The sequence below is a fragment of the Eutrigla gurnardus genome (assembly GCF_963514095.1).
Source record: "Eutrigla gurnardus genome assembly, chromosome: 9".
Lineage (NCBI taxonomy): Eukaryota > Metazoa > Chordata > Actinopteri > Perciformes > Triglidae > Eutrigla > Eutrigla gurnardus.
In genome coordinates, this window is record NC_139923.1 from 16629661 (window position 1) to 16644938 (window position 15278).

The 15278-nt window shown below is 42.0% G+C and overlaps 3 protein-coding genes across 3 annotated transcripts in view; 1 reads left to right on the forward strand and 2 right to left on the reverse strand.

Moving 5' to 3' along the window:
- Positions 1-15278, forward strand: part of ppib (peptidylprolyl isomerase B (cyclophilin B)) — a 120227-nt gene that overhangs the window by 93632 nt on the left and 11317 nt on the right. The window lies entirely within an intron of this gene.
- tmem168b (transmembrane protein 168b) lies at positions 167-5077 on the reverse strand. The gene is made up of 4 exons (XM_084017815.1): positions 3558-5077; positions 2940-3082; positions 2294-2568; positions 167-1642 (listed from the first exon to the last, which is right to left on the reverse strand). Exons 1-4 carry the CDS (start codon positions 4698-4700, stop codon positions 1095-1097), a joined length of 2109 nt encoding a protein of 702 aa, XP_083873941.1. The 5' UTR covers positions 4701-5077; the 3' UTR covers positions 167-1094.
- Positions 5632-13728, reverse strand: samtor (S-adenosylmethionine sensor upstream of mTORC1). Its single transcript, XM_084017848.1, has 5 exons — positions 13489-13728; positions 9290-9431; positions 9025-9153; positions 8543-8657; positions 5632-8226 (listed from the first exon to the last, which is right to left on the reverse strand). The coding sequence occupies exons 1-5, from the start codon at positions 13646-13648 to the stop codon at positions 7594-7596; spliced, it is 1179 nt and encodes a 392-aa protein (XP_083873974.1). The 5' UTR covers positions 13649-13728; the 3' UTR covers positions 5632-7593.

Sequence of the window (15278 nt, forward strand, 5' to 3'; positions counted from 1 at the left end):
TTTACACGCAGTACCATTACAATCTTACTAAACGACCTCAGAACTTCCCCTATAATTAATCCCAAATGACATACACATTATTTGAGGAAAGTTTTAGAAAATATGAATGAACGTGTTTTATCAATGCAGACCATTTCTTTTTCATGAATAGGAATCCAATGAGGAATTCAGGATTTGAGCAGCGAAGCCCCACTTTTCCTTTATTGCATAGTTTCACCCATCTTTTACCTGAATAAACTTGCATAGCCCAGTGAACTGTGATACATTACAGGACGAAAACGGATCTCATCGTGTGATGCATTTCATTCCTGGGGTTTATCGTGACATAAATACTGTAGTTCGCACACATCTCTGTGTGTAGTGCATTCATCAATACAGTTTTTAAAAAATCACCCCTAAAAGCATTACAACATGCTGTTACAACAGACAAAGCAGTGCATGTATGTATATGTATACAGTATATATTTATACACACATATACATAGCTTGGAGCGTTAAATGCATAGTAGTAAAGGGGTGGAAAAGGAATCATGTCACAGTCAAAACAACATTTTCACCTCTAGCAACTGCTCGAGACTGCTTCAATTTGATGCTTATATGACTTATGCCTGAGATATTCCTCTAAAAATGTACCACCACCACTTTGGTTAAATGTTAAAATTTGCTAAAAAAAAAAATCTGCCTAATCTTTGGTGATTTTACGGTAAAAGGCACGAATATTCTAAAAATGCAATGTGGAATCAGATCTTACTGTTAATATGATGATGTATAAATGTGCAAAATAAAGTCAACGTGCTCCGTCTCATCTCGCACATTAACGTATCTGTTTGACAGGAATGTCAACTTCTCTAAATCATAGCTAAGAACAAACATCAATAGAAAAGATTTGCAAAGAATATAAAAACAGGTACTACAAAAGACAAATTCCAAACTGACCAATAAGAGATATCTCAGTAACTAACAGGATACTGGTTAGCCAGGCATTAACAATCCAGTAGCTGCCTATTTTCAGGGCCCAAAAAACCCGCTGACTTTAAGAAAATACGCCGTTTGTAATATATTCTGAAAGTACAAATTAGCCTTAGTTCATATTTCTAGGATCTGACCAGTTTGAAGCCTTGACCTGTGTCCAGTATCGCTGGTGGAAACCAGTTTAGTTTGACTCTCCTAAGACATCGCAGCCAGACGCTGCAGAGCCACAACACATTCAGACCGCCGCACCACAGCGCCAGCTGGACCACCGGGTAGGTCATCCGAGGGAAGTACATGCTCCAGTGGTTAGTGACATCGCTTCCTGTTGGGAGGTGAAGCGTGTAATCACTCCAGTACTTGGAGATGCCGTAGGCAGCAGAAACGGACCTGCCCCTCTCTGACCACTGGATGTTGCTGTTCGAGTTGCAGTTGTACTCCACCCACTGAGAGGTGAAGTCTCCGAGCTGCGGGGGGTCCTGCAGCTCCACGTCCGCCACTCGAGCGAGCGTCGCCCCCTGCACGGCCACATACAGATCCTCCGCCTTCCTCACCTCCTTCACCCACGGCAACGGGTTGTCGCAGTCGAGCACCAAGATGAGGCGTGAGCAATAGCTGCCGTTCTTCTCCCTCCACCACTCCAGGATCTGATGCAGGCAAAGAGTGTCTCCTCCTGATGGTGGACAAGGAAACCAGCTGAGTAATAATAGAAGATTCTTGTAGGTTAAGATAAGTACCACTATGCATTCCACAAAAAGGTCATAAAAAGTAATTGTTAGTGTGTCATAACAAATGTATAAAATATACACAAAAACAATAATATGCTTAGAAAATATAATTAAAAACTAATAGTAACATAGATAAATAAAAAAATGCCATACAAATGATATTCAGAAAACGTCATAAATCATGTCATAATAATAGTATCTCATAGAAATGTCATAAAATGTCACTGTATATCATAGAAATAAATCAAATACATAGTAAATAGTATGTAGTAAGTATTTTATAAATAACATAAAAAGTCAGTCATTAAAAACAGGAATAGTGCCATATACATGTAAAATATATAATTGTCTTAAATGTGTAATAAAATGTCAGCCTATTTTACCATAAAAACTATTTACTAATTTAATGAAACGGGTCAAAGATTTAACTTGTACAAAGATCTGAAATATCTTCTTTCATACATTAACTTGTGATAAAAAAGTGTAGTGTTTATGATGCTTATGATGCTGATCACAATTATGAAGCAACTCATTGTGCAGAGTCAGACTAACTTTTTAATTGTCTTCCCATTAAAATGGCCCCTCAATTAACTCACCTGCCAGCGCCCAGTCTCCGGAGCGATGGCTGTGGCCGCTGTAGAAGATCACGTACGTGTCGTGGCGAGGTCCATCTGCTGTGCGAAGCTCCAAGAAGGATTTGATCTTGGCCTGCAGAGCCTCCTGGGTTACGCCGCTGGTGGAATAGTCGCAGCCGAACGTCTCGATCAGGTGGTGGGCGAAAAAGCGCTGCACGTTGCTCAACATGCCTGTGGAACGCCTGTTGAGCTCCTGGACTTGGCCTGGAGGAAGCAGCATGGGCTGGCCGTCGAGACTACAAGGCAGGGCAAGTTAAAACAGAGGAGGGAAGAGAATTAATCATGGACATTTACATTGGTCATTCAACAAAACCATTGTAAACCAGGACTGGGACACCCTGTTTTATATTTTAACTAATAATTGATCTAAATGTATTAAGCAGAGCACGAACGGATTCAGGTAAGAAATATTAACGAATCCCAAAATTAGTGACAACTTCCGACCCTTTAAATATTCATACACCACACATTGCAGGGATGCGATATTTGCCTGCCAATAAAATCTTTAATTTTATAAACTTGAACTGCAGAACAGCTATGTCTTACTCTTTGGTGGCAAGATGCACTTGACACTTTTCCCACACTCCCAGCAGTATTTGCACACTACCTGCAGCAGTTGGTGGGGATCACCACCGCGTAGCCGACACAGGTTCCTCCCAGGCTGCTCCCGAGCTCGTGGAAAAGCCCATGGAACAGGGATTCCAGGGGCAGGACGAGCAGGAACATGCTCACAAAGATACTGCTGGAGGCCTGCAGGGCACAGTCACGAGTCAGCTAAATTATTGGCGTACACTTACAAGAGAAAGACGTACAAAGGAAAATGCTGTGGAAGAAACTGTAATAGAATCTGTATTTGCATGGATGCATTTTAGTAGAAAGTAATAACCTACTTTAGCTGAGAATAAGAATGTGCTGCGGTCTATCTTTTCATATTCTACATGGACATTACAAGGTTTAAAGGTTTTAACCCCTCAGAGGACATAGTGTAAATGTCAGAATAAAAGAACTGGGAAAGAAATAGCATTCTTTTGTGCAGAAGTTTATCTTTACCCAGGAATAGAGCCTAATTTGTGGATGTGCAGGTCACTCCGTGTTGAAATATCTGTTTTTGTGCTCACAGTATTTCTTTTGCCACACATTCTCCTTATAGAGGCCTGAGATATTCAGTTGATCTGTGCCATTTCTCTTTAAAAGCCTACGACACATGTTGTCTGGCTGCTCCTACCTGCCAACAAAGCGCCGCGACAGCAACAGTTGACACCAGCGAGAACAGCACCAGGCGTTCAGAGATGAGGCAGAAATGTCTCATTCCCTTGGAGGCCATGACCTTGTCCAGGCCGATGCCGCCCGGCCCCTGGGACAGACACGACCTCTGGCATTCACTGAGCTTGGTGTGAAAGCCCCACACTGTGATGATGAACACCATGTGGCAGATGGTCCAAAAGAGCACGCAGACCACGAAGCCTGGGATCAGGTACATCAGGTACCACTGGTCCGGGTCTTTCAGCTTCTGGGCGGCCAGGATGATGAAGGTCACCTCCACCCCCAGCAGAGGGAGGAGGGACAGCCGGCGCCACAGGCCGCGCCACACCAGGAAAGGCTGCCACCGCTCCGTCACGGACAGACCGCTGAAGTAGACGTCCAGCAGAGGGTCGCAGATGAGCTGGCTGAAGAAGCAGGCGAGGGCGAACGGGTTGGTGACGATGTTCAGAGACTTGAAGAACAGCACGGCGGCGATGACGGCGAAGCAGACCAGGTTGGGGAGAGCCAGGAGAGCCTTCATCCGGAGGGCGACCATGACGGTGGCGAGCGCCACCACCAGCACCATCACGCTCAACGACTTGTGGACGGGCAGCGCCGTGCTGGCGGCGGCGAAGCCCACCAGCTCCAGCCGCTCCGCCGAGGTGAGGAAGGCAGGACGGTACTTGGTACATCCGAACAGCCTCTCCAGCAGCGCCCACAGCGTCCTCAGAGTCACGCTGGCCAGCAGCAGGTAGTTGGCCGCCCGCTCCTTCACGTCGCTCTCCAGAGCGGGGCTGTTGAGGAAACACTGCAGCCCCAGCAGAAACCCGAGCCACAGGTGGAGCAGACCGAGGCTGACCGCCTCCCGGCTGAAGTAGTAGTACACTACGCTCGCTATCCCGAGGACAAGCAGAGCCAAACCGAAAATGACGAGAAGAGTGGTCTCCGCAGTCCTCTCCCACCGGACATACAGCCCCAAACACAGGGCGAGCAGCAGGTTGAGACCGGACAGGTAGCCCAGCCACCGGACAGACGACCACACGCTCACATCCCCGTTGACCTCCTCCAGCCGGGTCATCGCTGCATGAAGGCAGTGGCTGACACAGTAGCGTAGAAAACGACACATTTTCGATACGAACGACTAACTAGCCAAAGCCAAAAACAGCCACTTTGAATCGTTACGGTCGACCCGTTATGACATTTGAAATCCGGCGATGCCAAAACGAGCTAGATAAATAGCTAGCAAACTTGTTGAAAGTGGCGATATTTAGCTACCGTTAGCTACCAGCGATGCATCTTTGCACAGGTCAAAGTTAGCACGACGGAACAAATCACATCTCGATGGTCGTTGTTTGGGTTCTTTTCATCTGGTGTCCGATGCCGTTTTAATGGCGATGGGATAAAACACCCTGAAATCAGCTGTCCATAGAGTGAAATACATATCCGTTCAAAAAGTTTGTAACGTCAAAAGTTTGGAATTGACAGACGCCATGACAGGCTTCGCCTACTACGGCAAGTGCTAAGGGTCCAAACAGTTTGGCCAAATCCGTATTTCAAAATAATAGTTCAATTTAGTTTTAAATTGAGAATAACCTTAATCGATTAATTTAAGATTAAATTAATTTTGAGTTTTGATTAATTTTCTTTTGAGTTAACTACGTTTCCGGAGCTGTCAACCGCATCTCTCATAAACCTTGATTTATGAGGGATTTAATCCTAAACATAATTAAATTATACACTCAAGAATATTTGTTTCAAATTAACAACAGCTCAAAATATATCAAGCAACAGCTAGAATTAAACAAGTTAAGTAAATCCTATCTTGGTGGGAGAAAGAATCTGTAAAATTGCCTCTATCTGTAGTTTAACATTTTACAAGTTATTTACTTTTTTGGACCTTTGTTGGCTGGACTTTCAGTAAAATACTAGTGTAAGTTTCAAGTGTGAAATTGTATCCCCTTAAATGCCTCTTCAGAACTTCATAAGCAGTGCAAAGAGCAGTATTTTAAATGCTCAAAGACAAAAAAGGTACAATAACCACAAAGACTCCGGACAGCTTACATTTACATTCATTTATAAAAGAGAAAATACAACCATACTATAAGCACACATTGTTCTGCATTGTTGAAAATGTTGATAATGAAGATGAAACAACTCATGCAAATGGCCCTAAAGAAACATTGGAAGACAAATGCACCAAGTAATCACAAAATTCCCAAGACTGAATATGTGTGGAACTGTAAAATGTTTTTGTTTTTTTTCTGTTAATGAAGAGAAGATATGAGCAGAGAGATGTGCATTAACTGGAAAATGATATGGGAATGGTAAGAACACACTGCATTACATCAACACTGGAAATGTTCTTTGTTATCTATTAATATGACAAATGATAAATGGACAGTTTGTATATACTGTTTGGCCAAAGAAGCTTGATGTTTGTTTTTGTTTGAAATGTATGAATTGAATTTTCTCCAGGGGCATGGAAATCTGCTTGCAACATAAAATAAACGTGAACAAAGAAGGCACCTTAGACTTACTCGTATTATCTTATGGGCCCATCATACTGGTTGTAAAACTGTCATCATAGGAAAATACACTTTGTGACACCCTTTGGGATCAATGATAAAGTGCCACTGACAATAACACATCAACGTATATTCATTCCCTCATTCACACTGACAAACCCAACCACACCCACACAGCCTGTCCAGGGACAGGCAGGAACACACACTAGCATTTTATCTGGTAGTGTCTTTATCTAAAACCTCCCCCCGGTCAGACGCAGCATCTTCAGATCTGGTCTCACTTGCTATTGCTATGATCTACAGTTTCTCACTTGTTTCAGAGGTTCTGTATGACAAAAACAGTAAATTAGTGCAAATCTCTTCTGTCGAGGTCAATTTTCTGTGAGGAGCTCAGATATGGATCTTTTTTTTTTTCTTCTTTTTTCCTTTTCTTTTTTTTAGGAAGAGTACTTACTGTCGTTTCACATCAAAGTTACAAAAATTGTGTCAAAGTATACTGGTGCTTTAAAGTCGATGTGATATGGGTCACCGACTTGCAGTGTTGTACTACTATGTGTCCGCTAGAGAACAAAAACTTATTGGAAATCTAACAGGAGATAATTAAGTCTCAATATTTGTGAGGACAACGAGAGCAGGAAAAAAAAAGAGTCTAAAACCTACTTTGAAACACTCGTACCTTGTTACACAATGAGTAAACACAGTTACAGTTTCACATTAGTAAACCTAGTAATACTCCTACCATATGGTTCTGAAAATGTTTAAAATGCTACAAATACCACTTTCTTGTAAAAGATACACAAATCATTCAGAGGATGCCAAGTTAAAATGGCATTGCCACACGTTACACTGGACAACACCAATGTTTTGAATGTTGTTGAGAATATACGGTTCAAAACAATGAACTTCTTTTTTTGTCTTGGAAAACTAAATGCACATCACAAATCGTCAGAAAGTCTAGCTGCGTCACTGTGACAGAAGCAAGCGTACCAGTCAGGTTGTTGCATCTCAGTATCTCCAACGCAATCAAACTCCGAGAGTTCCTGTATTTGTCTTTCATACTAAGCAGCCTGCCACACTAGCTTCTTCAAATAGAGACCGAGTACAGGATGTAGACAAGCTGACTTTTGAAAGCTGATTGGAAGATGGCATAGAAATCAAGGAGCGGGGAGTTTAGATATTTTAAGGGCATTCACTTTTCCAACTCTTAAAAAACCTAGATATTTATCAAAATATATCCATCTTAGTGTAAGTGTGTATGCGTATATGTGTGCGTGTATGCGTCTGCACTCAGGAGGAGTGTGGATATGACAAAAAAAATCTGTAAACTTCTCTCTTTCACACTGTGCAAACTGCATTGTTTTGAGGAGAGGGAGGAGAAGTGGGAGAAGAATGCAGCAGGTTAAATTTGGCAGCGCAGCAGTTGAAGGGTAGGTGAAGGACAGTTACGTAGAGAAAAGGAGGGGGGGGGGGGGGGGGGGGGGCAGCTGGTTTAGCCTAGCTCTGAAGCAGGATGGGGTCTTCTAGCTCATGGAAGCCAGGCACTGAGCTGCTCTGGCTCTCCCCAGAATCAGAATCATATGGCGTGTCAGGTAGCTCCGTGAAGCCCCAGGCCATCTGGTCATCCTCAAACTCGGAGCGCACCTGCACGGGCACGTCGGCACACTCTTCCTCCTCGTTGGAGTGGAAGTCCTGAGGGATGTAGAGCATCTCTGGATAGTTGCGTGACACCAGGTCGCTGGTGGTGGCCAGACACACCTTACGGAAGGCAATGAGATGCATGTGGGAATACTTGACATATTTGTAGCGCTTGAAGCCCAGCGACTCCACCGCGACGCGCCAGCTTCGCATCATGAGGGCATGGCGGTTTTGGTGGGAGGAGTCGGGTGTGATGATGAGGAGCATGCCGTGTAGCTCCAACAGCTCATGGGCCTTTTTACAGCAGATCCAGCGCTGGTATGGTGAGGGGAAGTAGGACAGGAGAAGGGAGAAGACCACCACATTGAAAAGCTGGGCAGGCAGCGTATCGATGGGGTTGTGGAGCTGGCGGAGGAAGGCCTCTACCGCGTCACACGCCAGCTGGAGAGGCTGCTGGAGCTGAAGGTTGAGGAAGTCACACTTGTATACACTCTGTAGGAAAGAAAACGGACAGTAATTCAGAGCTTTCACGTGGTTCTAATGTGATCTTGTGTTCTCTTTTATAAACTGTCACTGGCATGTACTTTCTCTACATGCAGCTGCAGTATGCAAGGTGCTTTTTATTCTGCTTTTTGCAGAAACCGCTCACTCGTTAACCACAAAAGTCATTCCCCTGCATGAGTCATTTCTCGTCTTGCTTTTGTTTTTTAATGCCAGCTCTGAATCCCCAGACAGGAACCCCACGCATGTTATTTGTGTCAACAAGGACGGATAACAAAAAAAAAATGTGCTCAATTAGCACCCATACCTCAACTGCAGGAACTATGTCAATACCAACTGTAAGGAATTCATCGAACTTCAAGAAAGGGTTGAAGCAGCTTCCCACATCAAGAAGGCGCATTTTCCCCAGCTGAGAGATAGGACTGCAACACAGATGTGGAACAACCGTCAATGTCAAGACCAATGTGACTTTTGTATCAAACAGTGCCCCTTTGTCTTGCAACATTCATGCTGTTAACAGAACACACATATACAACATCATCTGCAGGGGCCCATCAAATATTTTCAACTAGGTAACAGTATCTTATGCCAGTATGGGTGTAATAAATTAATAATTTGCTAATGTGACTGAATATGCTTTTTTTAAACAAGAAGCAAGAGGGAAAACAAACACCCATTTCATAATAAACAATGTTTTTTAACTGTAAAGTAACACAGAACATCAGACCAGCTATTGTAATTATTATCTTTGGTAATGGGTGAGAGTTTAGTTGCTCTCAGTGCGTTTACCTGGGGATGGTGCTGTACGGTTGGGCACTTACAGATGCTGCAGTCAGACCCATGGCAAGCATGGCACTTTTCTCATCCTTTTCTACCATTCTTCTCATCCCGCCGTCCAAAAAATATTCTTGGCAGACACTGTGGAAGTGGAATCAAAACACTACTTAAACTGTTCTGTGAACCTGACAGTGGCATGTCATGCAGAAGCACGTCCTACAAATTTAGATGAGTCAGACTTCAGTGCTATGAGATCTAAAGCTGCAGTCGATCGTACCTGCGACACCATTCGATGCGTCCCTCTCCTTCACAGTTTTTGGTCCAGTGGTTGTCAGCGAGATTCTTCATGGCGAGGGCGTACTCACTCAGCGTCTGCTCGTCTTCACAGTGCTCGCGCCAGATCTTGTCAAAATCGCCCACTGAGAAAAAAAAGAAAAGTACAATCCAGACAGAATTACCAAATGAAAAATTAAACACAAAAAGTGTTTTAAAAACTCCTGGTTTCATCATGCTGAAGTCCTGATTTTGTCTGTATTAGTCTGATACATCATTCAGTGTTACAAGTTACAGCACACATTCTCAACCTACTTGCCAACTTTGGTCATCACCTTTAGCACCAAAACATTTCCTTTGGAAAAACCTGCTGACAAACCTCAGGCCACAGTTACTACTACTACATTGTCTACATGTTCGCTCCTCTCTGTGAGCACAGAAGTGAAACCTTTCTTCCAAAAACCATCTTCAGATAGCCATTTGACAGTTAATAAAGTCCCCGAAAAAAACCTTCAACACATCTTCACTGTTTACAGCCTGTAGCATAGGCAAACACGCTGATAAGGGAGAAATCCCATGACCACAAGGAAAAACTCAGATTTGCAGAAATGAAAGGACAACAAGGGGAGTGGTGGTAAACAGCAGCGCTCTAGAAGCATGACCACTGTGATTCAATGCCAAGCCTACCAGATCATGCTTTACTTATTAACCACTCATGAGGTCTGCTAGCAGAACTTCTCTGTGCAAGTCTAGTCTCCCAAACAACCAACGCCTCTAAAAACACTACATCAGGGTTATGTAGTGTTTTTAAGGTGGAAAAGTAACACAGAGCCTTCACAAATAACTAATCCTGACCTCTTCATGCATTGCTAACTGCATAACTGATAGTAGAGAATGTGGCCACATTTGCCACAGAAGACTGACGCCACAAATATTGCTTAACCCTTAGAGACCCACATAGACCCGTTTTTGTCTTCTTTTTTTTTTTTAGGAGGAACAGGGGATGGACAGCAGGTCAACAGTACATGACACATAGACGTGGTATACACCATCTGAAAGCTGGAAACCTGAAGATTAATTTGAGATGCAGTATCATGTGTGTCAATTGCTCTAGTCATGAACCAGAAATAATTAAATTTAAATTAATTATTAAAATAAATTGTGAAAAAAAGGCTAGCCCATATTCTATGTGTCATAAGTTTTATCGGCAATGATATGTTGTGGTTTCTTTCTTTCAACAAATGTACTTATTGTAAGTCGCTTTGGACAAAAGCATCTGCTAAATGCCCTAAATGTAAATGTTATTATCATTTTTGTGTTCATATTACACAGATTTTGTGCTAAATACCACATTTCTTTACCAGTCGAGAAAATGATGCCTCCAAAACACCACATTACACTAAATTTTGTTTTTTTGACATTTTAATCTAGTAAAAGTTGTGCTGTGTGCAGGACAGTGAACTGATCAAATACATATTTTTGATTCAGAGGCAGTCAAATGAAACAAACCTGCCTGGCATTCAAGCAAGAGACAACCTAAATCAATAGAGATGTGTGGCTTTTATACTCTTAAAGTCAAATAAGTCCTCAAGCCTACAGCACAAACTGTTGGCTATTGTTCTGCTGCAGGGACGAGATAATGATGAACTAATTCTAGGTTTCCATCTCAAGTTAAAGATCATGCACCTGCTGTTTTGAATTTGCCTGTCTGTGCTGCCCTCCTACACAGTCTCCAGTAAGTGTAAATATGCATTTCCTCAAAAAGAGAACATGAGCGTCAACAGTGGCACAAAGCCCCAGTGTGGGCAGGCATTGTAGCAAGGCAGGGCACTTTAGCATTGTTGGCATTTCAAATTACAAACAGTCTTCAACTTCAAGCTCATGGAATAAATCCCTCTGTAAAGTGAAATGTAATTTTCTTCTTTGAGCAATAGAGATCTTGAGCAGTCTGACGGACACAAGACTAGACTAGATTTCATAGCACTGATGTGTTGTAAAAGGGTTTTTCCAAACTTCCCCTTTTTGCCCCATGCTCTTAACCGGATTGACTTATAAGAGGAAAGATGGCAGATGTTTTTGTTGTCGGAACTGACCACTGGTTTTGAACAGTCTGACTGTTGTGCAAATCCAACCCTGATACAGTTTTAACAGCTTTAAAAAGATCCATTAGCCTAACTATCTGTATTTCAAGCACATGAGAGAATGAAGCTGCATTTCTTTTTATCCGGAAGCTACGATTATGGTCTTACAGATTTTATTTTCAAATAGTCATGGGCATTTCTGAGTGAAGACGGATAATATGATCGAAAGCAACACCCCTAGGTGAACATATTGTCTGAGAAATTGCAGTATGTACTCCTACTAGGTGCTAACTTTTTTCCTTTTTTTGTACTTCCCCAAACCACAAATAAGGAAGTAAATCTATCCTTCCCTAAGTAGTATCTCAAGTGTCAGTTTGGATCATAGTCTGTTTATAAGAAATGGAAGTAGTCATGGTGATGTCACCCATTGGTTTGTGGACTACCATTTTGAATCCATCCTGGAGTTTGGCATTTTGGCCGTCGCCATCTTGGAATTTTTGCAACCACCGAACAGAAGTGACTATATTTGGACTGCAGAAGAGCAGTCCAATAGCTGATAAAACACAAGCGGCAACCTTACTGCATCTGACTCGATCTGGCTTCTGGTGTGATGCTGCTAACAAATTTAGCTTTAAATTTAACTTTACAGCTAAGTGATCTTACTGGCTAATTGCATTGGTAGCGACCTGTCAATCACAAGGTAGTCCCGCCCTAAAGCATACCCTACTTGATCATCAATTTGACTCTAAATGGACCATAATTTCAAAGATTGAGAACCATAAACTCATGTTTAGAATGTTTAATGAGATAAAAATCAAATTAGTAATTTTCTTATAGACTTCCATGCAACCAGACTTCTTTTTTAAACTAGTCGTCCCCGGATTGCCGACAGAGAGAACGCAAATTTAAGAAACTTCGGCTTACCTTTTCAGAAAGGGAGGTTGTTGCCTGGTTTGGATCTTAACTTTAGTTATGAGTAATACATTTCTCTAAAAAGTAGAAATAAAGAGTAAAAACTTCGGTCTCAATGTTCAAGGTGATACTTTGTCTGCCTGCCTTTAAACGGTGGAGACAAACATGACGTTCTAGGTAATAAAAGACTGATTTGTCTTTAATATAGAGATAAGATGTCAGAATGAAACCAGACCTGCTATCATAGCAGGTATTGGAAAAAGGTCAACCAACAGTCATTTTGTCTTTGACATGTTCATCTGTTTATATGTCTATAAACCTTTTCATTGCCATTCTGTTGGTAGGGCAACAGTTTTGGTCCAAGTTTACTTCCTGTCAGCTACAACATTAACAAACACTGCAAAATGGACTAGCAAGGAGTTCATTTAGAATATGTATGTATGTTGTCAAATTTGAAAATATCTATATGAGAATGTATATTATGTGACTCTAGCAGCAGCAGCCCATACACCAGTTGAGCCACCTCTGTACTACTCCCTGGCAAAAGGTCAAAGATCAGCTCCTGAGTTTTAGATCCACTCACAAAAGCTTTGGCCTCATGTCTTCAAACTTATATTGGCCTACTTCTACAATTTATGATGTAAAAATGTTTAACTTATTTCAAGATATGTCTAGTTCTGAAAAACACCAGTACACAGAAATACAGATAATTCGGTTGTAAAAGTTGGACCATTTGTTTGTCCAGTCCACAGAGTTGTCATTTATTGGCAATAAAGATGCAATAGATAGGCATTCATAGTCAACAGACTGGCTCTGCTAGTGTCTCCATTTAGTCACCCGTTACACTTATTCTAGGTCGCTGGTTTAAGAGGAGAGATGATACATGTTTACACCGTTGATTTAAGTTGATAAACGGCAATAACATGTCTAGTGTGTGGGCCTTAAGTTATTGTTAAGTAGCTTTAAAGGCCTTGCTTGCTGAATGCAACCCTTACTGCGGTCTGCACTGAGAGTCTGCCTCCATTACAGCTAACCAGCCACAAAACAACACCGTTAGCTAGGAGGGGTAACGTTACTGAGAGCAAAACGTTTTTCCTGGAATTACTGTTAACGGAACGGACTTCATTTTGTAACTGAGAGCTCATATTTAATGTTAGCCACTCGGCTGCAGAGCCACAGGGAGACAGACGGGCCCACAGAGCCTGCTTACCCTCTCTGTATTTCCTGCGCAGTTTTCTGTGGACGTTTTTGACGACCCCTGACAGCTTCTCCTGCTGCCGCTTGCACGGTGCATCGTCTGGAATCGGCACGTAAAACAGCTCCGTGTGACTTTCCGTCTCCCCAGTCTCGACATTGTCCCTGAGGTCCATAGCACCGCACCGCCGATGCTGCCCTCGCCAGTTGCTTCCCCTTTTCCCAGCTGCAAACCGACCGGCGAACCGGTGTACCGGCCAACAAAATGCACACTGATTGGTTGACTTTGACAGACATGCTGCGGAACTGACAGTCCGCCGTCCAATCACAGAGCTGGAAGCGAACACGGGCCTGCGTGCGTGCCGTGGGGCGTTTAAGTGCAGCTTGTAAATCCTATAACTTCTGATGAACCTCATGATGACAACACAAAAAAAGAGTTGTATTTGTTTTCTGTCTTCTATGTTTCAATGAGTAATGTCAAAATGCATATTTAAGCTAATTACTCTGTCAACTAATAGACTAGTACTATGAGAAGATTTAACAGATGCAACGTATTTGTGTAAGTGTATATTACATGATTTGTCATTTTACATTTTCATCTTTCATATCTCTCAATTGTTTTACTTTTCCTAGTTTTACTCAAATTAAAAATATAATTATTAATGCACACTAGCATTTTAGCACAGTGTATGCAAACAGTGCATTTCAACAGTGCATTTACAGCTCCACAGCTAAGACCGCCTCTGCAAGTGAGCTAATCTGATTCGGCTCAGAAATAGGATGAATCCTGCGCAATACATTTTGCAGAGTGAGACATGAACATGATGTTTTATCAAAACTCTCATATATTTATATATAATATAATAAAAAAAAGAACGTTATCCAAGTGATTGCAAAGTACTTTACTAACTTCTCAAGTCTTTTCATGAGAACTTCTGACCTGATAGGGTGACATTAGCTCACTATCACCATGTCTGACACATTCAAAGAGAGGAATCAATAGAGGGAAGAGGAGAAGATGGAGGGTGGGGAGGTGTCGATGAATTGATCTATATTTTTTATATGACTATATGATATTTAATTGTTTCTCTTCTCGAGACACGAGCTAACTGTAACTGGCATGTAGGCTTTGGATGGCTTAGTAGCAGCCCAAACATGCAGTGCTGCCGAATCACAGGACCAGGATTAGCATCAGGAACTAAGACTCTGATGTTGATGTTGTAAACTAATGACTATGATTTTGGTTCAAGGAGCTGGTTGGTGTCCTGGTGGTTGCTTGCGTTGGATTTCATCATTTTGGCATTTACTCGCTTCTTTCATTTCCCAAACCACATCACAACACTTTATCTCTAAGGTCAGACAATAGTTCTCAGTCTGAAGGAAGACATGAGCTCACATTAGGCAAATGAGATAAAGACCAGGTTAATAACTTTTTGATGACGTTCATGGTAATACAACAGGGTATTGTACTGTTTTTGAATGTATATTGTGCAATTCCAACTTTTTTTGTGCACGGTCACCAAAGATCAAAGATTGTACTTTTGACAGCACTCTCAAGTTTTGTCATGAATGATCTGCAAACTGAACTCCAAACCTGAAAGATAAGGGTAAGTAAATAGTATCAGCAAAATGTATTTAAACTATGAAAAGAAAATGTATTCAGAAACACAGAAAATGTCACCCAGTTGGTGTTTTACTACGTATCTGACGTAATATTGCTGCTGTATTAATGTGTGTGTGTGTGTGTGTGTGTGTTGCATTTTAGTGCTGTATGTTGTGCTATTATACTTTATAAACGGATGGGTA

Coding starts and splice junctions, on each gene's coding strand:
- samtor (XM_084017848.1), bottom strand. CDS start 13,648: ATGGACCTCAGGGACAATGTCGAGACTGGGGAGACGGAAAGTCACACG. Junction 9,154..9,289: donor CGCATCGAATGGTGTCGCAG/GTACGATCGACT, acceptor CCACTTCCACAG/TGTCTGCCAAGAATATTTTT. Junction 8,227..8,542: donor ACATAGTTCCTGCAGTTGAG/GTATGGGTGCTA, acceptor TCTTTCCTACAG/AGTGTATACAAGTGTGACTT.
- tmem168b (XM_084017815.1), bottom strand. CDS start 4,700: ATGTGTCGTTTTCTACGCTACTGTGTCAGCCACTGCCTTCATGCAGCG. Junction 3,083..3,557: donor TCGCGGCGCTTTGTTGGCAG/GTAGGAGCAGCC, acceptor TGTGCCCTGCAG/GCCTCCAGCAGTATCTTTGT. Junction 1,643..2,293: donor CGGAGACTGGGCGCTGGCAG/GTGAGTTAATTG, acceptor GTCCACCATCAG/GAGGAGACACTCTTTGCCTG.